The sequence below is a fragment of the Hemibagrus wyckioides genome, linkage group LG28 (genome assembly GCF_019097595.1).
Source record: "Hemibagrus wyckioides isolate EC202008001 linkage group LG28, SWU_Hwy_1.0, whole genome shotgun sequence".
Taxonomy (NCBI): Eukaryota; Metazoa; Chordata; class Actinopteri; order Siluriformes; family Bagridae; genus Hemibagrus; species Hemibagrus wyckioides.
In genome coordinates, this window is record NC_080737.1 from 7,696,159 (window position 1) to 7,723,103 (window position 26,945).

The following is a 26,945-nucleotide window of genomic DNA, read 5'->3' on the forward strand; positions in this document are numbered from 1 at the left end:
TTGATGTGTTAGAAGCAGGAGAAATGGACAAGCGTAAGGATTTGAGCGAGTTTGATGAGGGGTCAAGTTGTGATGGCTAGTCGACTGGATCAGAGCATCTCCAAAACTACAGCTCTTGTGGGGTGTTCCTGGTCTGCAGTGGTCAGTATCTATCAAAAGTGGTCCAAGGAAGGAACAGTGGTGAACCACCGACAGAGTCATGGGCGGCCAAGGCTCATTGTTGGGAGTGAAGGCTGGCCCGTGTGATCCGATCCAACAGACGAGCTACTAATTGCTGAAGAAGTTCTGATAGAAAGGTGTCAGAATACACAGTGCAGGACGGGTCAGGGCTGTTTTGCCAGCAGAAGGGGGACCACAATATTAGGCAGGTGGTTATAATGTTATGCCTGATCGGTGTATGATCCAGTTCATTGATACAAAGCTGGACCACCTTAAATGACATCCATAACATTATTTATAAAATAACATCAACAATTTATAATCAGATCATTTTTTATTTACATGTTGCTTTGTTGGTTCTGGAAAAAGTTCAGCATATGTTGTCATCCACATCAATCACTAGAGACACATTAGTTAGTCTAAGTCTAGAACTGTACAGTTCACTGATCTAATAAAGGAAATAAATGTATTGTCACTAATGTTAACGACACATCCAGAGCTGCGTCCCAAATCATACACTATTTTATGCCATTTTGAAGTATAAATAGCCTAAAGTAGTGTTTTGTTCACACAAAAAATTTCCAAGAAGAAAAAAGCACCCAGATGATGCACTCACGGAATATTGGAGACTTCATGCACACAACACTCACAGCTTTGTTTACATAGCAGAAGAGGGGCGGGGCTACCAGGTACTGACACTAGGTGAGAAAAACATTTAGAGACGGCCAACAACACTTAAAATGAACCTATTCATATTGTCTGGTAGTGCATAGTGTAAGTGTATTTTGTATAGTACACCATTTGGGACACAGCTCCTATCCTGAAAAATGACATTATTCAGAGTTAAAGCTTCCCACAATTTCCCTTTTTTTCAATTCAAACCAGTTTTTTTGTTGTTTTTCACCTGATTCTCATCAGGATGCATCTTTATCTCAAAACTAATTTGGACCATGCTGATTTTTTTAGCCTAATTATAGTCACCATAATGTTTTTTTGACAGACTCCACACGGGTTGGTCGGTGCACACGTTCCAGACAGAAAGGCAGCGGAAAACCCAGGTGCTGAGCAAGCGGGAGCTGGACATCATCCTGAGCGTCATCCACAGAGCCGAGCAGCTCGACCTGATCGAGCAGCACAGAATCGGGTAGAAATCTTATCAGTCTTTCTCCACAAATGCCCTTTTCTCATACTTCTCACTCACTGCTGGTGTTTTGATGACCATCTTTGTATATACATGAAATGTACTCACAGTGGTAAAGGTTATGACCTTTAATTTGTGCATGCGGAGTTTAACCACGGATCCTGGCATTTTTATAGTGGCGTATCTAACGTATCGGATTCTTTTGCATCTATGCGTGGATATAAAAGCTGGACGATTGTGTTTTGCAGGCGTCTGATGGAGCGTTTGGATAACATGAGGAGGTCAGCAGTGGGGAATGGCCTGTCTCAGTGCCTGCTGTGTGGAGAGGCTCTCGGGCTGCTGGGAACTCCTTCAGTCCTCTGCTTTGACTGCTGCAAGGTACAACACCACCACCTTCAACTCCTTTCACTGCGCTGTGGGATTGTTCATTATCACAATTCACAATATTTTCACACAGCCCTTGGGTTCTGAGATAAGAGGAGAACTTACAGTTGGGAAACGGAAATGTGTTCATTGTTTGTCGCAGAGCTGGAGAGAGTCCGCTGCCTTGCTTCTTTATTCTGTTTTCTATTGAATGAGTAGCTCTGGGATGATATGAAAACTCAGGGCTGGAACAAGACTGTTCCTGAATCCTCAAGTTCAGAAGATAGCATTCTCTAGAAAGACGCTGCGTTTATCTTTCAGGAGCGAGTCTGGCACATTCTGTTAAGAAAGAAGAAATTTGACTGACAAGGCAGATGATGAGGCACAAAGCTTTTCCCAAAGCCTACCTTTAAACATGGAAGGTTTCTTATTTACTCACCTTATTCGTGTATTTCTCAGTTTGTTTATTTATTTATTTTTTAAATAAATTTTCTTAACTATTTAATATAGACTTAAAGAGTAGATTATAATTTTCCAACTTCTTTTAACCAAATATCAATAATAAAAATAATAATAATAATAAGAAGAAGAATGCAATAAATGTAAGCAGTGACAAAGCAAAAAATAATAATAAATAAATCAATAAAAATATTATAAATCATTTAAAGTATAACAGTAGTAATAAGTATAATAAAAGTAATACAATTAAATGATTAAAATATTATATAAAGTAATGTAAAGGTAACACGACAATAAAGATGAGGCGAATAAAAGCTAGTTGAATGCTACAATAAAAATAAGTTAAATAAAAACGTAAACAAAGCTAGCCCTAGCACTAATCTAATGACTCTAGCTTATGAGCAAAAGCTGGTTGTGTCTTGGTTTTCAAAAAAATTTCCCTGCTTGATCTCAGCATGCGTTCAGAAAGCAACAAGATCCCGAAGCTCGTGGCCAAAAAAAGATTACAAAAGAAATTCAGTGTTTATGACGGACAAAAAAAAAATCAGTGTATATGTGGTGTATAGTATGTAAAATATTCAGTAACTAATCAAACATTATGACTGTAAAGGCTCAGTATCTGTGTAATGTTGTTGAGATTAAATAGAAATGCTATACAGAAATAAAAATCTCAGCCACATTTAGATACAGTTCAGTATTAGTACAGTGATCCTTCTTCAGTGATTTAGCTCATATTACTGTTTACAAGCCAAACATTTAAGCTGCATTGGTATCAGTGTAGTTTGCACTCCACAAATCCCAACACAGGCTGTTATAAGACACAGGAATATTGTAAATTCTGACCAAAGCGGATCTTCCAGAACATTGTCCTGTATGTAGTATAATTCAAAATCAAATTCAAATTTTATCGGTCACATACGAAATCATACACAGTACAACATGTAGTGAAATGCTTTTTACGACTGTCTTACATAAAAAGAAAGAGTAAAAAAAAAAGAAAAATTTAAAATTAAATTTGGACATGAAAAAAAGGGGATATAGTTAAGAATATATAGGGAAAAGTAGGGAAAATTAAATGGTAGAAGTCACAAACAAAAATAACTTGAAAGTCAAGTGTCAGATATGCATATGCAAATATATGTCAATGTGTATATATATATGTGTATATATATATATATATATATATGATATATATGTATATAATAGATATATATGTAATATCAATAGCAGTAAATATTATAAATATGAAAAATAAGAAAAATAAAATAATATAATAATAATAAAAATATTAACAGAAAATAGTAATATAATATATAATGTATACAAATATAAAACTGCTTTATAAAAACTAAATATAAAAAAAAACAAAAATATAATACACTAATATAATACAGTACAATATAGTGTATATATATAGTATATGTGAAAAAATAAAATACACTATGTTGCCAAAAGTATTTGCTCACCCATCCAAATAATCAGAATCAGGTGTTCCAATCACTTCCATGGACACAGGTGTATAAAATCAAGCACCTAGGCATGCAGACTGTTTTTACAAACATTTGTGAAAGAATGGGTCGCTCTCAGGAGCTCAGTGAATTCCAGCGTGGAACTGTGATAGGATGCCACCTGTGCAACAAATCCAGTCGTGAAATTTCCTCGCTCCTAAATATTCCACAGTCAACTGTCAGCTGTATTATAAGAACGTGGAAGTGTTTGGGAACGACAGCAACTCAGCCACGAAGTGGTAGGCCACGTAAACTGACGGAGCGGGGTCAGCGGATGCTGAGGCGCATAGTGCGAAGAGGTCGCCAACTTTCTGCAGAGTCAATCACTACAGACCTCCAAACTTCATGTGGCCTTCAGATTAGCTCAAGAACAGTGCGCAGAGAGCTTCATGGAATGGGTTTCCATGGCCGAGCAGCTGCATCCAAGCCATACATCACCAAGTGCAATGCAAAGCGTCGGATGCAGTGGTGTAAAGCACGCCGCCACTGGACTCTAGAGCAGTGGAGACGCGTTCTCTGGAGTGACGAATCACGCTTCTCCATCTGGCAATCTGATGGACGAGTCTGGGTTTGGCGGTTGCCAGGAGAACGGTACTTGTCTGACTGCATTGTGCCAAGTGTAAAGTTTGGTGGAGGGGGGATTATGGTGTGGGGTTGTTTTTCAGGAGCTGGGCTTGGCCCCTTAGTTCCAGTGAAAGGAACTCTGAATGCTTCAGCATACCAAGACATTTTGGACAATTCTATGCTCCCAACTTTGTGGGAACAGTTTGGAGCTGGCCCCTTCCTCTTCCAACATGACTGTGCACCAGTGCACAAAGCAAGGTCCATAAAGACATGGATGACAGAGTCTGGTGTGGATGAACTTGACTGGCCTGCACAGAGTCCTGACCTCAACCCGATAGAACACCTTTGGGATGAATTAGAGCGGAGACTGAGAGCCAGGCCTTCTCGTCCAACATCAGTGTGTGACCTCACAAATGCCCTTCTGGAAGAATGGTCAAAAATTCCCATAAACACACTCCTAAACCTTGTGGACAGCCTTCCCAGAAGAGTTGAAGCTGTTATAGCTGCAAAGGGTGGACCGACGTCATATTGAACCCTATGGATTAGGAATGGGATGTCACTTAAGTTCATATGCGAGTCAAGGCAGTTGAGCGAATACTTTTGGCAATATAGTGTATATATGTGTAGACGCTATAATATATAGAAGATACAGTATATGCATATATATATATATATATATATATATATATATATATATATATATATAAAATTAAGTGGGAAGAAATATTCCTGTTTTTTTTTCCCATAGTCTTTTTCTAATTTGATGCAGTAGCACTAAATATCCATCAGCTTGCAGCAGAGAGCTATAAAACGCTAATCTGTTTCGAGGTATTCTGTCCAAATGCAAGTGACTAGTAGCACCAGCAGGGGGCAGTGTGTGTCTAAACTTACACACTACAGCCTCTTCATTGCTTTGAGATTCAGGATTTGTTCAGGTTATTTGTCGAAAGCCTTGCCCAGCTTTTTGGGGTCAGTGGTGCCAGATGGAAGGAGTGATTCAGCATGAAACACACACACACAAACACACACACACAAACACACACACTCATTTGTTTTAGAAGGAATAAGGATAAAACCTGACTACATGTTTGTCCTGTTTTGGTAATTATGTGTGTTTAAATTCTGAAGGTACCTTAATCTGTATTTGCTTTCGACTGGGAATAATACATAATTGGTGCCTTTTTACTGTCTACATATGTTTATATGATTCATATGATGATGATTCTTGTGGAGTGATTCAGAAAGCAGCAGCTCTGGGGATCTATATGCCTTGTTGAAGATTGAGGTCTGAGGAGAAATGCCAGACTGGTTCAAGCTGACAGGAATTCTACAGCTGATCACATAATCACGCTTTACCACCAGAAAAGCATCTCAGAATGAGCATAAACTCCCATCAGGCATGTTTTTGTCTCAATACCCTGGATGTTAAAAATGTTTCTAGCACCAATCCCAGATGTTATACTTTGCTGTCAGTTTGTGCCTCTCAAATGAGCAAGGCATTTTCACCCACAGAACCTGCTGCTCATCGGATGTGTTTTGTTTTCCGCACCATTGTGTATTGTTTTTTATGTGTGTTTGTGTGTGTGAATATTCCAGGAGTTTCTAAAACACTCAAACCAGCAGACATGCCACTGAGATCACAACATCACTATTTTTCCCCTATTCTGATGTTGGAAGTGGACATTAATCGAAGCTCTTGTCCTCCATCTGCATCAATTTGTGTATTGTGTTTCTGCCACATGATTGGCTGATTGGATAATTGCATCAGTTGCGAAATTTAATTGCATTAGTACACAAATGGTTCTCTCTGAAGTAGAATTTAATCTATGAAATGTATTTTTTTTTAGATCTCTAACTTTCCTAATCGTATTGGTGAGCAAAATTCCGAAGGGACAGGAATGAAAACACCGTGAATTCAGGTGTACTTTAAATCTAGCCTTTTGTAAGCACCACTAAAATGTGGAGCTGGAGCCAGTTGCCATTCAGAGCCTGAAGCAAATTATGCAAGGCATTCATGCTCACTGTTAGGATTCCTTTTGGAGAGCTTGTGGAAAATTGAAGGGCTTTCTGAGTGGCCTCTCTCTCTCTCTCTCTCTCTCTCTCTCTCTTGTTTGCTTTCATTCTCTCTTGCACTCTTTCAATCTGAATCCCTCTCTCAATGCTACATAAATAGACAGGACTCCTGGAAGAAGGAGCAGTAATTACTTTAGGCTTTTGTCTTTCTTTACGGAAAGCTTGATTAAAGGTTCTGCTTGCTTTCCTGTTTCGATTTCGCTTGAAATCTTTTGCATTTCAATTTATTCCTGGCCTCAAGTCCAATAGAAGCCATTCCAATATCTTGTAGTAATTAATTTTCTTTAGCGAGGATATAGAAGGGTTTTCTCCAGCATCAGTAGGTTATACACGATTTTACAGTATGTGTGCTTCCACACTTGAGCATGCTTGACCATATCACTGTCTGCGTGCTGGATATTTTCCAGACTGTTTGATTTAAAACCTTTGTCAAGACACGTAACATAACATGTATTGATCTCATCTACTATTTGAAACGGAGCAGCGTTTCAATTGTATTTAAATGAAGAAAGATAGTCTCTCTGCAGCGCACGTAAAACGTATTTATAGGATCTTTCAGATTCTTTATAAACAAAGCTGGATGGATAAAGAAACGCTAATATTTGTTGCTTAAGTAGAGAGTCCATTCATCTGAATTCCAATCATTTGAATTTACTACAGATTTCTACCACAGTACTGTAAAATACTGAGTGTCCTGAAAAAATATTCAAGCCAATATACATTTTAGCACAATATAGCCCCGCCCACTCTTGATGAAGATGATTCCTGTAAAAAATGAAAGTTACTTTTGCAAACTAGTTCTTGGAATTTAGTTAGTTAACCAGTATGTGGCTTGGTGGTTAGCATGTGTGCCTCACACCTCCATGGTTGCGGGTTGGATTCCTACCTCTGCCCTGCGTGGACGGAGTTTGAATGGTTCACGCGGTTTCCCCCTGGGTTCTTCGGTTTCCTCTGCTAGTCCAAGGCTGATTGGCACGTCTTAATTGTCCGTTATGTCCCACTTTGTGCTCTGACTCCAGGTTCCATGTGACCCTGTGTAGGATATATAATAAAATAAATAGATGGATATTCAACATTATGCCCACCACGTGCCAATCAATCATTGTGGGGCGGAGTCAAGTGCATGGATTCACAAGAATCTGTGGAGTGTAGCAGTTTTATTATATATTAACTGTATATTTAACCAAGCTGAAATTCGGTGTTTTGCATCATCGTGGTAACTGGATTTTTATTTTTTTTATTTTTTTTGACTGATGACTGCTACTTAAAAAGATGTGAGCCAATCAGCTTTCTTCAAGCATTTCATGTAGTTTGCATTAAAGAGAGTTCATACAGATGTGTTTTTTTTTTTTCTTTCCTTTTTTCAGAAAGTGTGCACCAAGTGTGGGATTGAGACGGCTTGCAGTCAGAAGAGAGCTCAGTGGCTCTGCAAGATCTGCAGTGAACAGAGAGAGGTAAAGCCAGACTGAACAGTTTTACCGTTCAGCATTTTCCCCACTTAATCTGAAAAATACAATCGGTGCTTTGCGAAGCTCGATGAGGACGACACATCGGGCAACTTCCTCGGGCGACAACCTCGGGCGCTTCAGTGCATCCTGATAGAACGTGAATAGACACATATCGGTAGTCCAGCACTCCATGTCCATTATAAATCGAAGAGGAGCAAGTGAACTGATGTGAACTGATGCTCCGTGCTTCACGTTGATTGGGGTCTTTGAGGGTGCATGCATTTTAAGCTCGGGGCATTGACAGAGCACGGGTCCTGAGGGAAATACGAACGGAAATCAAAGACCAGTCAGGTCAGCATGAATTGATCGGGCCAGAGAATCTCCTTTAGTCTGAGCTGGATGCCTTCTGCAGATGTTTTCTGGGGGTCATCCATCATGCTCCAGATAACATTTTGTTCCTTAGAACTCCAAGGCTATACATGGATAGATAGAAAAGCTAATATTAAAATGCACCATCAATCTAGGGTAATTATTCACATTTACACCAGAACATAATAACAATGCTACCAACACCAAAATTACCTTTTTTTTAAAATTTCTTTTGCTTTAAACTTGATGAACCCAAATGTTTGCCATCACTCATTGTTATGGAGCAGCAGTTCAGTACCATATGTACCTTAAAGCACAGATCTGGGTTAGATATAACAGGTGGATTTCGATAAGCCACAGCATGACACAAACCCAGCTCTCTCATTAGACAAGGTGAGTGCAGAGTGCTACCGCTGTGGGGTTCTTTTACACACACAGACCTTCATGAAAGCATTATTTGGTGTGTGAAGCTCTGATGTGTTGCCAAAGCATATGAAGCGTGTTCTACATGTCAAACAGAAATGAAATGGATATGTTATAAGTTGAATGTTAATTAACTGAGAAGACACATGCCACACCGTGGATTCCGCACATTTCTATAATTCCAACATAAGCAGACAAAGGATTTTCTATACACTGACCAGGCATAACATTATGACCATCTGCCTAATGTTGTGTTGGTCCGCCTTTGGCACCAAAATGTTAACAACAGTTACTTTAAGTCCTGTAGGTTGTGAGGTGGGGCCTCCACTGATCAGACTTCTTCGTCCAGCACATCCCACAGATGCTCGATTGGATTGAGATTTGGGGAATTTGGAGGCCAAATCAACACCTCAAACTCGTTGTGCTCAGCAAACCATTCCTGAACCATTTTTGCCTTGTGGCACAGTGCATTATCCTGCTGAAACAGGCCACAGCCATTAAGGAATACCGTTTCCATGAAAGGGCTGCAACAATGCTTAGGTAGGTGGTATGTGTCAAAGTAACATCCACATGGAAGGCAGGACCCAAGGCTTTCCAGCAGAACATTGCCCAAAGTGCGACACTGCCTCCGCCGGCTCGCCTTCTTTCCATAGTGCATCCTGGTGCGATGTGTTCCCCAGGTAAGCGATGCACCCAGCCATCCATGTCACTGAAAACAAAACGTGATTCATCAGACCAGGCCACCTTCTTCCATTCCTCCGTGGTCCAGATCTGATGCTCATTGTTGGCACTTTTGTTGTTGTTGTTTTGTTGTTGGCACCCTGACTGGTCTGTGGCTATGCAGCCCTATAGGCAACAAACTGTGATGCACTGTGTATTCTGACACCTTTCTATCAGAACCAGCATTAACTTCTTCAGCAGTTTGAGCAACAGTAGCTCGTCTGTTGGATCGGATCACACAGGCCAGCTACATGCATCAATGAGCCTCGACCGTCCATGACCCTGTCGCCGGTTCACCTCTGTTCCTTCCTTAGACCACTTTTGATAGATTACTGACCACTGCAGACCGGGAACACCCCACAAGAGCTGCAGTTTTGGAGATGCTCTGATCCAGTGGTCTAGCCATCACAATTTGGCCCTTCATCAAACTCGCTCAAATCCTTACGCTTGTCCATTTTTTCTGCTTCTAACACATCAACTTTGAGGACAAAATGTTGCCATGTGTCATGATGAGGAGATAATCAGTGTTATTTCATGTTATGGCTGATCAGTGTATTTAATATATTCTATACATTAAATCATAACCCATAGATTATTTCCAAGCTGTCTTCATGACATTTAAACAGTGCTGTAGAAAACGTTTGAGCAGTAAACAGTGTATGTAAATGAAAACAAAACGCCTCCACCAATGCACGTGTGACTGCGATGCATTTCAAGGCGGCAGTGCAAAGAAAGAAGCTTGGACAGTTTTGGTAGTCAAACCAATATCTCATGAGGTTTTTTTTTTTTTTTTTTGGAAGAGTTTTGAGCAAGCAAACGTCACACTGTCAAACTATAACGACAGTGAATATTTTTGCATGCCAAAAAAAAAAAAGTTTTCCAAAAACATTCCGAGATTATATTCAGCTGCCTGGAGCAACACTGTGAGTCACTTGTGAAGCTGTATTACGGAGATAGCGGCGAATATGACTGACATTGTACCGACTAATCTTATCATAGATAGACAGATAACGGAAGCTTCTTGTCAAAATGACTGCTCTTGGGTGGATTTGGGAAGAGATTGTTATACCCCTGCTGCTTTTCCCCTGAGTCGTATTTTGACAAATTCCTCCAGTTGGCTTTTGAGGCTATAATTAAGGTATTCTCTGCTTTAGAGGATCCTCTTGGTGTGCTGCAGGTACAGCATTCAGATTTATCGAAATTTCCATTTTCGCAGAACATTACGCTTTACGGTTCGTAACAAACACAGCGACTGAATACTTTGGAATCAAGCAGGCAGCCGCACTGAGCTCACTCTCTGCCGACTGCCGTGCTTTGAAAAGGTCAGCGAATTATTTGCTCACGGGTGTAATGAAATACATGTTTGGTGAGTGATAGGATTTGTGTCTCTATAAAATATGGTAAAAGCACTAGCATTTGTTTTTGGCAGGGAGGAAAGAGGAGTAGAATAGAAGCTCTTTTTTTTTTTTACATTCACTTGAGTTATTCAGCATTATTTGTCAGTCCTGCATAGCTAAGATGTAGAAACTCTTGTATCTCTTTGCAGTAGAAACTGTAACTGGTTGTTGTTGGTAAAGTAACCGTTCAGTTCAATTTACCATGCTGATTTTTTTCTGCCTGCCCGTTTCAATGAATCACATGTCCAATTCGATCACTTCAGTTTCTCCTGGGGAGCCTTCAGATTGTGACAAACTCTCACACTAATTTAAGGGGGTGATGCTTGAAGTCAAACCTGATAGAAACTTAGTGGTCCACTCTATGAACAGAGGCGCAATGGATTTTGGCGTCAGAACATTCACCGGTTTTCAGATCATTTAGCCGAGTTATCTGCCAACGATGATGTTCCAATCATCGAGTGAGTTCCTCGTGCCATTCATCCATCCATACATCCATCCTGTGTCCTTCATGTGTAACTGCAAAGAACATTCATTCCTTTTCTCTTCTATGTCTGATTCATTATGGTCCACCAGGTATGCTCTCTTTTGCATCTTGGAGTGTTGTGGGATGTTGTCCTTTATTCCTCAGATGAGCTCCCTAGATATGTTTTACCTTCTAATGAGGGTGTCTACACTCTCTTGATTGCACCAGAAGAGTAGTTTCTGGTTGGCAGTGGTGTTGGGGTCAAAGATTTATAGGATTCTTTTTGCCCCATGGGGGACACTGGGGGTTCAAGTGGTTATAGCTCTGGGTTGTTGATTGGAGGATCAGGCTTCAGGTCCCAGCACCAAGCTTCACTGCTGGGCAATTGAGGAAGGTCCTTAACCCTCCCTGCTCCATAGCTGCGCCTGTGCTCTAACCCCAAATTCCTCAGCTGGGATATGCGGAGAAAACAGTTCCATCGTGCTGTAATGTAGCTACAGCTAGTTTTAGTCATTTTCATTCTCATCATTCTCCAGCATTTGAAGTACAAAGAACATATCTCTGGTATAATCCAAACTAGGTGTTGATACTGTACAGGAGTGACCTCTGTATATTGGTCAACATTTTAAAGGTATTTCTGGGTTTGCTGAGAAAACTCTTCAAATGTAGGCAAATATTGTGTAGTATTCTTGCCACATTCGGCATGTTCAGCATCAGCATCCTCACCTCTGATTTCGCAAAGGTGCTTACACAAGATGTTTGTGCCAGTAGGTGTGGAAAAACATTGCCAAGTCATCTGCAAAGTCAGGATTTTACAGTGTTGATTAAATCCATCTGAGGTTTCTTAATTAGGCTTCAGTTGTTTGTCACATGACCCAGTCATTGATAGTGTTGACCTGTCTACACTCACTGTTTCCCACTTAATAATTATAACAATGGAGTAAAAACTCTTGATAAGAATGGTATGTTTTTATTTTTAGCAGCACACAGGGACATGTTTTAGTTTGTACTGATTGTTTATTTGAACTTTTGCCCACAGAAGTGTCTCTGTCCTTCATTCAAACAGGGAATTTATAAGTTAATTTTGGTAAATAGTTGTTAGTACATTGGACCATGCAGTGTTTTGTGTGGGATGTGGTAGCTTAGTGGTTAAGTTGGACTACTGACCAGAAGGTTGTGGGTTTAAACCCCAGGTCCAACAAGCTGCCACAGCTGGGCCCCTGAGCAAGGCCCTTAACCCTCCATTGTATAAAATGAGATAAAATGTAAGTCGCTCTGGATGAAGGCGTCTGCCAAATGCCATAAATGTTTTGTGTTTAAACATTTAATTGTTAGAATTGCACTAGAGGTTTTAAAACCAGTAAGGCTACCAATGACACACAAAGTTTAATACAAATAAAAAAACAACGCCTGAGTCATGACCTCACTAATAACTGTGTTAAAGTTCTCCTCATGTTCTTTGGTGCATAAACCAAATAATCTATTTCTCTTTTTTTTTTACTATGTCTCCCTGACCTGAACCCCATGAGTGCAACATGGATAAAAATTGCCTTTTGTACATATAGTACATTGCCCAAATTGGGTCTGGATGTTAGCATGCTAATTCCACATTTTTTTCCTCGAGCCTGTCACTGATGAAAAAACAAACGCACACATTTTTTAAACTCAGCTCCCTGTCGCCCAGAGATATTGTGGAGTTTGGCATGCACAATAACGTAGCCTTTAGCATTCAGCACAACACATAATAGCACTCCAATTAACCACATGCGTGCGCTCTCATACACTCAGTTCTGTTGTCAAGACTGATGCAGACATGGCTAAGAGAGTGAGGAGGACTATGGAAAAAAAAACTTGGCTAGACAAAGACACAGAGGCTGAAATGTATAGATAGATAGTCAGCATGATGGATTTGGGTGAAGGAGGAAGAAATGAATAACAATCCGGTCTCAAACCAAATTAAGTCAAGAGGCTGAAACACTTGTCTTATGCTATAGGCTACCATCTTGTGAAATTTTCAAGTGACCCTGTAATAGACAATCCACATATCCAGCAGTCAAGTTGTGAATTTTGAGCAGTTTTAAACCGTTGTACGGACAATTTCCTGTTCATAATCACACTCTCTGTCCTGTTTTTTTGCAATATGCGTTATAATAGAAATGGTTTATTCTATCTTTACACTGACCCTACACAGAAATGCTGTATATTAGATTTAATTTCGATTATTTGCTGTAAAGCTAGATACTGGTTGCTATCTTTAACCTACCCCAATTTTCAGAAAAATCTTGGCACCCCTGTCCTCTCTGTTTGCTGCTGTTCCCAAAAGCATGGAGCAGCATGATTGCCACCCCACTGGGCCTCTACTAGAGCTTGCTGCAATTCCATTTGTTACCACTAGGCTGTAATAACTAAATAGCGCTAAATGGGACACAGCATCACAACTGCATTAGAAAGGTGAATAAATCAATATCGGCTCATCGGTCAGTCAAAGAGATATTCAGTACTTCAGTGGGATTTAGAATGTATGAAGACTTCATGAAGCGAAAGCTTTAAATTAAGCTATGGAGAAGCTGTCAATGGCCAAATCCTGGGCTGTGCAAAAGTCTTGGCACCCCCAGGTTTTTATACTATTTATACACGTCTTTAGATTTTAACTTGACGTTTTTGCCAAACTTTTTGGAAATATTTATTTACCAGCTATCGCCCAACATGAACAATCTTCCGTGGGAATGGAGAAAAAAAAGCAACGAGGCATTTTGCGACAGATGGTATAGCCTCTACAGAGCCCTAAACTTAACATCATGGAGGCTGTCTGGGATTCCTTGAAGAGATGGAAGCAAGTCACAGCCAAAGTCTGTGGAGAAAATATGGCAAGTTCTCCAATATGTTTCTAACAACTCGCTCGCCGACTATCAGCTTTTGCATTTCAAAGAGTTTATTTAAAAGCAAAGGGATCTTCACTGAGTTCCTGTTTATTGTGCAGGGATATTCTTGGATACCAGTGTATTGATATTGAAAATGTATTTGGTATTAATCAATCAGAAACACCAAAGAACATGTTATAGGGTTCAGCTCTGTTTATGTTTATTCTTTCCAACATTTAAATGAAGTGCACTAGTTTCATCCGCTACATCCGTTACCTTAGATTGATTAGCAGTATGGGGTCTATATTACACAGTACCAGCATCCACCATGCATCCATGCATATGGTATTACATATCATATAATACATGCCGCAGCTCCATATATATGCTATAATTTTATGATTAATTGCTTTTTTAGCCGATAAGAGACACGGTAAAGCATGGGCGGTTTATGTAATTGCGTTTGCTGAGTTTTACTGGTGTGCACATTATATGACGTGACCTCCGAAGAGCCCCACCGTGCACAGAATCATCTTATTTAAAAATGAATTTGAAATCCAGCGCAGCGACAGGAACACTTGCGTCAGTCCATTAAAAAAAGAAATTCTACTTGAACACCACAGGCTTGTAATACAGTAGGATTAGTCTGACGTTCTGCCTCAAGGCCTCTGTATTTATCATCGACTCGGATGAATATCGGAGAACGTTTCAGGACATACTGTATAAATCCAGATAATAGTTTTTTTTATTTTTTTCCCTTTTGCAAAACAGTCCTGCCTGATATAATACCTTTTTGTACATGGCAATATTTCTGAATGCCAGTCTCTTACATGCTTATCTGTCTGCTATGAAATTTACAGACAGAGTCAGGGGAGCTCCTGCATTTTGTACCAACTGTTCAGCCAGCCAGTTGCCAGTGAATGCTCTTAGTCAGAACCTGTTATCAGATGGGCTGCTGCTCTCCTTCCTGAATATGCTGCTTTATCACAGTCACTCAGTGCTGATCTTGGTCTCCTGCTCCCTTTCTTCGTCCTCCTCCAGACCTCCATTTGTCTGATGGAGGCGTTCAGAGGTTAAACAGAGACAAGGCGAGGAGCACATTTTTAAATAGTTTGTGATATTTCTTCAGACTTGACATGTAACAGGAGGTTTCGTCTTCTTTCCTGGTTATCTGAGGTAGATTGTTAGAATGATGGATTTTAACTTTGTGGTTGGAGTTTGAAATGAAACATTTATTTACCTGCTGTAGACCGACTACCGAGAATAGTCTTCTGTGGGAAGGAAAACAAGGACAAGTCGTTCTGCGACAGATGGTTTAGCCTCTTCAGAGCCCTTTTCTAATACGCTCCGTGTACCACGATATCCTTTTATAACATTTTAAAGTAAGCAATAAAAGGTCTGTTTTATAGGACAATAATAGGGCCAGGCTGATTACTTTCTGTAACAGCAGTGTATTATTCTTCTCATGCCACTACAGTGACATAAATTATGAATAACCGAACAAAATATCTGGATATGGATATGAAAAGTCTATACACTCCTGTTAAAACCACAGGATTTTGTGATAAATCATGTGAGATCTTTTGCACCCACAAATATTCAGATGAAATTGAAATGTTTTACTGTGTTAAATGTAAAACACCTTTTGCTTGTAGTACTGCACTGTTTGGATCTCCACAGGTTTGCGATGGGATTTATATCTGGGCCGTTAATCTTCTAAGCTGTTCCTTTGTTGATTTGTGACTTTATGCCCTGGGGAATAATCAAGCCGGAAAGTGAAATTTTCTTTCCTCAGACTCAGCTGTGTAACAGAAACCTGCAGGTCACAATCCTAGCTAAAGGATTAAGGATTATGGTATGATGCTGCCATCACCATGCTTCAGATGTTCTTTGGGTGGCAAGGTTTCTATTTATTTTTCACTTGAATCTTGTTAGTTGCTCTTAAAGATCTCACATTATTTGTCTAGGCTTCTATTTTTACATTGAGAAAACCTGCCTTTTTTTGTGCTCTTAATTTATACGTAATAATTTATGTTACAACTTTTGCTGCTTGTTGAGAAGTATGTGAAAAATGTCACATACACATGAAAAAAGTATCTTGGGAGGAAATTTTATCATATCGCCATCTCTTAATCTCAGAAGGCTAAATGAGAAAAGAATTCCTTACGGTTTAGGGATTTCTTACATCTGGCATTTTTAAATAGTTGATTATTGTGTGACTTAATCAGCTTAATTGTGGCTTGTTTGTAGATGAATATTACATAATCATTATCATCATCATCATAAAAAAAAAACCAACAACTCAAGCCCCTTGAGTGAAATGTAGTATGAGGCCGTAACGTCTAGTACGTTTCACTCAGCTTTTATTTTTAATGCAAATAACATTATCATTGTTTTGGATTGTTTTTTTTCCTGATTGCCTAATTGCTGCAGCTATTTATGGCTCTGTCTAGAAGGGTGAGAACTTTACTTGTTATTTGAGCAAGATGACTAAACAAATATGTTCAAATCTGTTGTTTTGGTCTTTGAAACAAACGTGTGCTCTTACTTTTTTATTTTATTGTTTAATTAAATCTCTATCGTCCTCAGATTTTGTACAAAGGTATTCTTAACTGTAACAAGAATCTTGGTCCACAAATGCTAATGGAAGGACATTATTTAAAGTCTTTTGATTCTTTCATGTTTCTGCTTATCTGACTTATCTACACTCACATGTACTCGTACACCTACATGTACAACGCCTGCTCGATTGTGCAGTGATCCAACCAGCCAATCATGTGGCAGCACCACAGTGTATAAACTCATATAGATGCAGGTCAGGAGCTTCAGTTAACATTCACTTCAATCATCAGAAGAAGGGAAATGAAGTGACATGATTGTCGCTGACAGGTGGGCTGGTTTGAGTGTTTCACAAACTGTTGATCTCCTGGGATGTTCACACAGGAGTTTACACAGAATGGTGTGAAAACCTTCCTGTGAGAAGAAGGTCTGCAGGGTTTGTTGTTGAGCATCTCGGAATACACAAAATATCGAACCTCGATGTGGATGATCTACAACAGCAGAAAATCTCATCAGGTCCAAGTTCTGTCAGCCAATAACAAGAATCTGGTGCTATCATGGGCTCCGACTTACCCAAACTGCACAGTTGAAGACTGGAAAAATGTGAGGATGTGGTGGCTCAGTGATTAGGGCATTGGACTACTGATCTGAAGGTTGTGAGTATGAATCCCAGGTCAACCAAGCTGCCACTGCTTGGCCCTTGAGCAAGGCCCTAAACCCTCAATTGTTCAGTTGTATAAAATGAGCTAAAAAATGTACGTCACTCTGGATAAGGTCATCTGCCAAATGCCAGAAATGTAAATGTGATGGGAAAAAAGACAGATTTTTTTGTATCTGTGTCTATGACTGCCTCTTTTTCTTGTTCTTGCCTGACCAGAGTGGACTTTGATTGTTGTTGACCATCCATCTTAATGTTTGGGGGATTTCTGCTCACCATGGTTGTAAAAAGTAATGACATGAGTTACTGGCAGCTCAAAACAATCTGTCCATTCTCATCTGATCTCTTTGAAACCACAGAAAGGCGCCACTTTCATTGTTTTCTTCCTGCACCATTCTGTATAAACTTTAGAAATTGTTGTGTGTGAAAATCCCAACACCCATGCTATGATCCGAGTCTCAGAGAGATCACCTACCTTCTGATTTTTGATGCGAACTGACGCTCTCGACCTGCACCTGCATTATTATTTGCATTGAGCTTCTGCATGATTGGCTGCTGCATGATTGGCTGATTGGATCACTGCATGTGTACTTCTAATGTCTTTCTAATAAAGTGGATGTTCAGTGTAGAGAAATTATATCACTTCAGAATAGAAAACAGAACTTATTTGTATTCCGTCATTGTTCATTTGGCCTCATTTTGATTAATAATACCTTGCTAACAGCTTCTGTCAAGAGCAGGCAGTGCCGATATTTATGCGTCGGAAATCAAACTTCACCTTACGAGGAATAAGTAATCAAATCGAAGCTCTAACGTCTCTTCGTTCGTCTTTATTTCTGCCTCTGCTGTCTTTAGCTTTTATCCTGGCCCTCTGACAATCAAATTTGCCACGGTTTGATTTGGATAATGAAAAATGTTAGCTCGACTTTATAAGTGCCTCTAGGGTGCATGGAAAATATATGCACTCTGTCGTATTTGCAGTGCAAGCACTGCATAAATGTAATCACATTGCTTACTCGTTTATTCCAGAAAGTGCATCTGTACGTCCCCACCATTTCTGAACGTAAGAGACACTAAATTGGAATGGCATTTGCTTCTTTTTTTTTGTTCCTGATAATCCAGGAGATAAGACAGGAATAAACGTTTGGGCACAGGGACGCTGTGTCTGGAGCTCGATAGGGAGGACCATCCGGATTGCACACCAAGCTCTGGCATGATGGCGGCTCGGCCGTACGGGGCCTTCAGGCCATCTTAAACCTTATCAGACTTTCACAGGGTCTGCAAGAGCAAACAGCATAACATCTAGCGAGAAATATCTCTCCTAAGCCTGCTGGGAAATAGACTATTTTTTTTCCAACATCACGTTTCCCGAAACTCATTTCTCAAATATCGCAGCCAAATTGTTGACATTTTTATCAAACCCGTTTTTAACAAATCGGTGCTGACCGAAGCTTTTCTATAATTTATTACTTGGTGTCATTACTATTGACTCTGAAAACCCAAAAGTCTGCAGTATTGTGGTTTATTGCTTAAACAAGTCAGAACAATAAGCTTTTCTTTTTCTTTTTTTTTTGTCCCAGAAGCATGCTTATGAAAAATAAATAGTCCACCCTCTTAATGCAAGGCTAAGATGCAGTTTCATAATGTGTTTTTCTGAAAGCAAACTTGGACTGCAAACAAATCTCAGAGGCATTAATGCTGTCTGGCAGGCAGTGGTGCCCAATGAGCAATATCTCTTTATAATCATCACATGGTGTTGATGCACTTAAATCAGGCAAATTCCCATAAAATGTAAAAGATGGGTAAAAGACTGAAGTCCATATGTCGGGTACATGCCATCAGATCCGCTTTTATCCCAGACTTGTGCCTCTACATAAAATTCTTAGATCAGACTGAATACTGGTCTTCAGAGGCTTAGTCTGGCCTGAAGGCTAGAACAAATGATCCTGTACTGCATTTTATACTTTTTATGAAACAGTCCTAAGCCCTGAATTTAACTTGAGGATCAAAATTCTTCAGTCAGTGACCCCATTTTAAAAACACTACCACTCTTATATGATCGCATCAAGTTCATTAATTTAGTGTGATATTGAATTCGGTGAAGTAGTTTGGATTTGAACCTGTGCCTGTCTATGCTCCTGCTTGAGTAAGATCCAGACCGTAATGTATCTCATATTCGGTTTAGATTATAGACAGATGCTGCAAAATCTAGGATGAACATTATATTTTGTATTGTAGCCACCTGGAACTTTCTGAACTCTTCCAGGATCTGATGTAAAGGCCAAGATCTATAGAAAGAAATAGCCTTTATTTGTCACATATATGTTACAGCACAGTGAAACTCTTTCTTCACATATCCCAGCCTTGGCGGTTGGGGTCAGAGCGCAGGGTCAGCCATGATACGGCACCCCTGGAGCAGAGAGGGTTAAGGGCCTTGCTCAAGGGCCCAACAGTGGCAACTTGGCGGTGCTGGGGCTTGTACCCCCGATCTTCCGGTCAACGACCCAGAGCCTTAACCACTTGAAGACAGAATAGAAGTAGAATCATGCTATCATGTCACGCTATTCTGCTCACCACACGTGACACAAATATCCACACAAATAGTGAATATTTGATATAACCATAGCCTTCCTGTCAGCTCGACCTAATCTGACCAGTCTCCAGAGAAGTTCTAGAAACTTCCATGAGAAACCCAGACACCAACAGCTGTACCATGATTAAAATTTTTCCTTATTCTGTTGATTGATTTGACCAAGACCTGAAGACCTCTTTCACCCCTTGATCTGGACACATGCTCTCATGTAAAATACATTTTTTTTTACCCTTAATGCTTTGACACTTGACATTCAAGAGAACTTTCAAACCATTTCTCAGCCAGTTCCAGGCCAGCTGATCTCCATTTCCCCCCCATTAGCAAGTCCGGATTATTCACAGGCCCCCATATCAGAACCTGGTTTCTCCTTTTGTCCAGCTGCCACTCACAGGAACTGGGCGGCACTAATAGAGTTCTGGCTCACTGGTCCTGGACCGCGAGGCTCAACCAGAGGTTCCGGTCATCGGCGGATGCACATCCACAATCCAGAGAAACTAATTTCACGAAACGCTGCCTCTCCCTCTTATTGCAAATTAGCGATATTATCATGCCGCTAATTAAAACGTCAAGAGAGCAAATGCTTTGCAGTCATTTGCTATTCATTGGACACATCCTCAATTTGACAAGGGGCAAAAAGCGAAAGTCTATTCATTATACTTCGCTGTGTAAGGGTTATACAGTCAGACTCAGAATTATTAGCAAATTGGTATTTATTTACTGTTTTGTCTCATTTACTTGCCTTTCTAGTAATGTTAGCTAGTAGACCAGAGCAGCATACAAACCTAGCTCATATTTGTTATGTCTAGTTACATTGCAGTGTTAAATTATAAGCTCTGAAATATCTACAGTTGAACTATCAGTATCTCACTAGACTTTTTTTCCCCTACTGGCTTTGTCCATCACATTTTTATTCTCTTTTCTGAGCTGCAAATGGGATAATGATCGGGACACAAAAACCTCTTGCCGACATTTCTACTATTATTATTTTTTATTAGTATTTTTTTTTTCGTCAAAAGGTTTTGCTTCCTGATGGATTGCTCGTAAATCACTTGTGAAAAACACTGGCTAGTATGAAAGCAACCTCATGGAGCTCACACAGGGACTCCTACTTAGGGGTGTTTTCTTTTTAGGTACTCAAACAAGTACACTTAGTTTTTTTGTGCATACAGCACTGAAAAATTCCCAGATATCCCAAGTAAACTTCGGATGCTCTTATGATTTTGTTCCATGTTCCAGCCTGGACGCTTTTCTACTCACTATTTTTGTAGAAAAAAAGAAAAGTGGATTGCTTTGCTTTCCTGTCAGCTCATTTGCCTTTTATCCTATCTGCGTGTGTGTGTGTGTGTGTGGCACTTCTGTCTTGTCCTATTGAAGAAAACATGAATAGCATCTCAATCTATAATGATTTCCAGCATTATCAGATGGAATAAATTAGCCTTTCTGTCAGTCTCTGTGAAGTAGAGACTTTGAGGGAAAAATTTCATGTTCAAAGTTCATTTTCTTTTTATAAAGATTTCAGTGTATTAAAGCTTAACATTGTGCATAACTTATACTGTCTGTCCTGTTGACCTTCAGGAATCTGTCTTGTGATGAGCATCGTGACTGGCATCCAGGGACACAGACTATACAGAGTTGCACTGAAGTTCAACTCTTTTTAAATATCAGCTCAGGAAGAAATCTCTTTCTTGTCATATTTCTAGTTATTTATCTTTAAAAGATAATGTATGTAAATGTGATGTTTAAGGCTATGTAGGTCCCAACATCCCTGAACACTGAAACATGTTTAGGATAAAAATCTCAGAAAGGCATCGATTTATCACTATATAGATATTATATTGTATCAGCCGTCCTTATGGTGGCATAAACTCTTGACTATTGAAAAATTCTGCTTCAGCAATCAACTAGTTTGACATGGCGAGTGATAACAGCTGCTAATTTTTGCATGGAGTTCCCATTTAAGGATCATGGATTTTTTTTTGAGAAAAGGCAAGGTGTCAAGGTGGGACACATTCGCATCAGCATGGCTGGTTCACAGCAGGTTTGAGGTTTGGGGTGATGGAGATGGTTGGCGGAGTCGTTCCAGCTGGGTAATGGTCCCTGCCAAACCCATGGCAGCAGCTGCTATCAACCCTGACATTTTAGCACCTGCTGTCTGTCACTATATAGCCATCTGCCAGGCATGAGAGTGAAGCACGAGCTGTTTTTGTAACACAACACTTTCATCATGCGTACCTGCAATTTACAGGTCTGCAGAAGACTCCGACACGTTCCGATGGCCGTCGTTAGGTAGGATTTAACAGTAGCGCCCATTTTGGTTCAGATTCATGAAGCGTCCTTCTGCTTTGATTACAAACTCTGGCTATACATCCATCATGGGCTTCCAACTGGCTATTAGGGTGACACGGTGGGGTTTTTTTTGGATGGAACTGTATTATTTTTAGTGGCCCATGATGGCTGGTTCTGGTCTCTGTGCACAGACCTGAGCAGAACAGATGTCTAGACCAATCATTTGACTCAGAAACAAACACAGAGACACTCTACACAAAGGACAAGAAGCCAGACTCTCAGTCTCTCTAAGATAGGGGACCTGAAAAAGTTATGCAGTTACAGATGTGGTTTACAAATCCTGAACTTTATCACAAATGTAATGGCTTGTGATGAAACGAAATAATAAAAATTCACAGATGTCAATTAGAGAACCATAGCTCTAAGAAACAGAGCGGTTTTGCTGTTAGAAACACAGGGTGTTTTCTCGGTACTCTGGACCCCTGCTGCTCAGAACCACTTACTCCATTATTTGCTACATTCGGTTCCTCCCTGTGTTAAACCTCCTGAATCACAGTGATACATGTTTTCCCCAAAGATATTACAGTTCTCTGTTTTATCTCAAATCCAGCCTGGCTCTTTTCTCTCACTTTTTTTGTCTTTTAGTCTATATAAAATGTTCTCTCTCTCTCTCTCTCTCTCCCTCCAGGTGTGGAAGAGGTCAGGTGCATGGTTCTACAAGGCTCTGCCTAAGTACATTCACCCAGAGAAGGACTCCTTCATGGACCAGAGGGCTGTGATGGAGAGAGAGGAGCAGCCAGTGGCCAGGAGTGTTCCCATCACCTACACATGGGCCCACAGGAAAGGTGCAGCTTCTATACTGTTCTCTACTGTTTGATGTGTTCTCTCAGTTCTCTTATGTTTCTATTCTATTCTATTCTATTCTATTCTATTCTATTCTACTCTGCTGTGCTCTATTCTATTCTATTCTATTGCTCTGTTCTGTACTTTGTTCTAATTTATTCCATTTGCTATACTTTATTCTATTCTATTCTAGTCTGTTCTGTTCTAGTTCTGTTATGTTCCATTCTGTTCTGTTACCGTTTATATCTATTCTATTCTGTTCTATTTTATTCTACTTCTGTTACATTCCATTCTGTTCTTTTACATTTTATATATATTTTATTCTTATTTATTCTACTCAGCTATGGTTTGTTCTATTCTATTCCGTTCCGGTCTAGTTCTGTTACATTTTATAACTATTCTATTCTGTTCTATTCTATTCTAGTTCAGTTATGTTCCATTCTGTTCTGTTACATTTTATACCTGTTCTATTTTTTTTCTATTCTGTTCTGTTTTGTTCTAATTAATTCCATTTTGCTATGCTCTATTTTATTCTATTCTATTCCATTCTAGTTCTGTTATGTTGTATTCTGTTCTGTTACAGTTTATACCTATTCTATTCTGTTCTATTCTATTCTATTCTATTCTATTCTGGGTCTATTCTGTTCCATGCCTTATTCCATTCTATTATATTCTAGTTCTGTTACGTTCCATTCTGTTTTTTTTTTTTGTTTTTTTACATTTTATACCTATTCTATTCTATTCTGTTCTAGTTTTGTTATGTAGTTCTGTTCTGTTATATTTTAAATTATTATTATTTATATTATTTATAATATTCTATTCTAATTTGTTCTTTTCTGCTGTGTTTTATTCTGTCCTTTTCTATTTTATTTTTTATTCTGTATTTTATTCTTTTCTATTCCATTCTAGTTCTGTTACGTTCCATTCTGTTCTGTTACAGTTTATATCTATTCTATTCTATTCCATTTTATTTCATTCTAATCTATTCTGGTTCTGTTAGATTCCATTCTAGTTTTTTTAAACATTCTATTATATTCTATTTCTGTGCTCTATTCTATTCTGTTGTATTCTATTCTAGTTCTGTTACATTCCATTCTGTTATTCTACATTTTATACATATTCTATTCTATTTTATTCTATTCTATTCCATTCTGTTTTATTTTGGTTCTTTTACATTCTATTCTGTTCTGCATTTTATACCTATTCTATTCTGTTCAATTCTATTCTGTTTTATTACACTATTTTTTATTATTATTATTTAATATTTTATTATACCTATTCTATTCCACTCTTATCTGTTTTGATTCTGTTACATTCTATTCTGCTCTTTTGCATTCTGTATTGTTTTGCTTTATTCTATTCTTTTATGATTTATTTTATCCAGTTCTGTTTTATTGTTGATTAGGGGAAGGTTCAGAGTTAGTGTCTTGTGAATTGTATTCTGTTCTGTTTTATTTTCTACTATGTATTATTCTCCTGTTCTATTCTACTATTCATTTTGGTTGTGTGTGATATGTTGTGTCGCACCAGAAATTACTATTTTGCCCACACTTTATCTTTTGTGGAACACAAGCATTATAGCATAACATATTAGGAGCGGTATTAGTGTTTAAAATGGGCTTTGGGGACCCAGCTGCATCTCCAGCTGTATAACATGTGGCTCCCAAGGCGGGTTGAGAGATTAGATTTATTTTAATTGCATGCTGAGCAGAATGTTTTTAAAATTCGTTTAATTTATATCATAGATTTAATAAGTATATTAGTATACATCAGTGGTTCATCTTAAAATAAATAAATAAATAAACTATCCATAGCAGCAGAAATGTAAAGCCCGGTAAAGCTTTTTAAAAACTAGCAAACATCAGAAAAAATGCAATATTTTTTAATTTTCTTAATGCTAATACGGAGGTGTTAATAAAATGCTGAAGAATAATAAGCTACAGAATTTTTTAATTATTATTTTTTCCCCGTTTTAATGCTAAATCTGGCTGCAGGTGATATGAATATGGATACGCCTCGTCGTCATGATGCCCACACACATATGCTGGTTGTTCTGTCGGAATGACAAAAACCGCATGTGTTATTTTCACACCCCATGTTTTTTTCACAGCGCATAACATGTGGCATACGCGAATCATGTGTTTATCATACATCCGTCACTACAGCAAATATCAAGAGACACCTATAAATAATGATGAGGCGGAGGATAGCTGAGACAGTTTCAAGTGGTGGTTGTTTGCGGCAGTGGACACAAGAAACTTAATGCCACAGGGGCATTATGGGAAGTGTAGTCTAGAACATGGTGGTACAGAGTGAATACATTTAAGAGTAAACTTTATTTTTTTTTGGCTGCAAGTACTGTATGTACAATGAAGGTTGAAAATGATTGTATAAATTTGTTTTTGGTAAAAAAACAACATTGATTCTGCTCACTATTTTTGTTTTGAGAGAGAGTTTATTGTCAAACCCCTAAGGCAACATTTTTGCATGTGTTGTTTTTGGCTAGAGTGATGCGTTATGAATTTGGAATTCATCGAAGTGTCTGAAGACGCTCGGCCGGGGGCTACGCAGGTGTCCCGAAGTCAATATTCCACTGCAGTGTGTCAAAACAATAACGGTGCAATTTTAGACAACATTAAAACCACCTTGTAAAGCCAATGTGGAGGCATGGTGTCTTTTGTTTGTATGATTTCTTTGTAACTATAAAAAAAATACGCACAAAGGACTTTTCTCACTCATAGCTTGAAGTATTTTGCCAGAGTGCTGTTAATGAAATCTCACATCTGATTGGCTGGGAGGTGTCAATTAATCCTTTTGTTGTTTTTGTAACGTGTGCAGGGATGCCTGTGCTAGACGCACAACATGAACAGATTTTAAAAAAAGATGAGAAAAATCTGTAAAATGGTGGATGAAGTGGTGGTGTGTGAGTAAGTTTTCTGTGAAGGGATTTTTATTTCGAGGTTCTGGAAGGAGTCTCCAGTGTGAGCACTTCATAGATAAAGCTCTGTTGAGGTGTTGAGCTTAGAAAATGAGTTTCTGCTTCAGATCAGTAAGTGTAACTGTAAAAGGACAAAACGTACATGTGTAGCATTCTGTAAGAATTGTTATTGTTGGCATGTTGCTGTGATATTAAAGGGTCAGAAGGAATTAGATCATTGGAAGCAACAGGACAGGAGCTTTACGAAGTAATCGTTGATTATTTTCCTTAGACATCATGTTTAATTATGTTGTGTTCCTTGCATAAAGAAATAAATAGTCTTAACCATGCATTCATTAACATCATCTCTTTATTCACGGTACGACATATTCAAGACATTGTCATATGACTTAGGGTTTAATTCAGCACCCTAGAGCATTTTCAACAGTATTGCCTCAATATCAACAGTCATAGTGTGTTGGCAAATGAATTTGATTAGTAGATACATTTTGAGCTCACTTGAGATGCCTGTTTTCATCATTTCTGACTATAGAGATACTGTGCTTCAAAGATGATCATCAAGCTGGGGTCAAGAAGAAGAGTGCTCTTTGCATAGCCGGTATTGTTTATGGCTTCTCGAGTAGCTCTCAGCATCTCTTTCTCTTTCTCTCTCTTTCTTCTCTCTCGGCCCTTCATCCTGGCTGGTCCGGGCCTCCATATTCCATTTGGAGAGTCTCGTGAATTAATGCTGGTGGGTTAATCAGGTTGAATTTATGTAAATGGTTTAGATGGCTCTCATCAGAATTGCATGAACATCTTGCATTTGGCAGCAATACCAGATCTGTGATGGTAATGCGCTAACCTGATGGGCTTTGCATACGGTAATGTGGGCTCATTAGGCTGTTGATAAGACAGGGAGGTCGAAGACCTGTACAAATATCACTATACACAGAGAAAGTGTTGATCCATTTTTTTGTGGCTTCGGTGGATTTATCTGAGAGGAGGAGCTCTAAAGGCCAGACTTTAGGTCAGATTTGACTTCTTCCAGACTGGAGCTCCAGGTAGCACTTGGGTTTTCTCAGAGCACAGCACTATTGCATTACATCAACCTGTCAAATCAGAGCGACTAGGTGCCTGATTC

General features: G+C 39.1%; 1 protein-coding gene across 1 annotated transcript in view; it reads left to right on the forward strand.

Annotated features, from left to right (window-relative positions):
- Nucleotides 1–25,533, forward strand: part of doc2b (double C2-like domains, beta) — a 28,377-nt gene extending 2,844 nt beyond the window's left edge. Inside the window, exons 3-7 of the mRNA XM_058383504.1 lie at nucleotides 1,160–1,303; nucleotides 1,549–1,678; nucleotides 7,635–7,721; nucleotides 22,733–22,889; nucleotides 25,394–25,533. Coding sequence (XP_058239487.1) covers nucleotides 1,160–1,303; nucleotides 1,549–1,678; nucleotides 7,635–7,721; nucleotides 22,733–22,889; nucleotides 25,394–25,398 — 523 coding nt within the window. The 3' untranslated portion in view covers nucleotides 25,399–25,533. The remainder of the gene's footprint in view (nucleotides 1–1,159; nucleotides 1,304–1,548; nucleotides 1,679–7,634; nucleotides 7,722–22,732; nucleotides 22,890–25,393) is intronic.
- The last annotated feature ends 1,412 nt before the right edge of the window (nucleotides 25,534–26,945 follow it).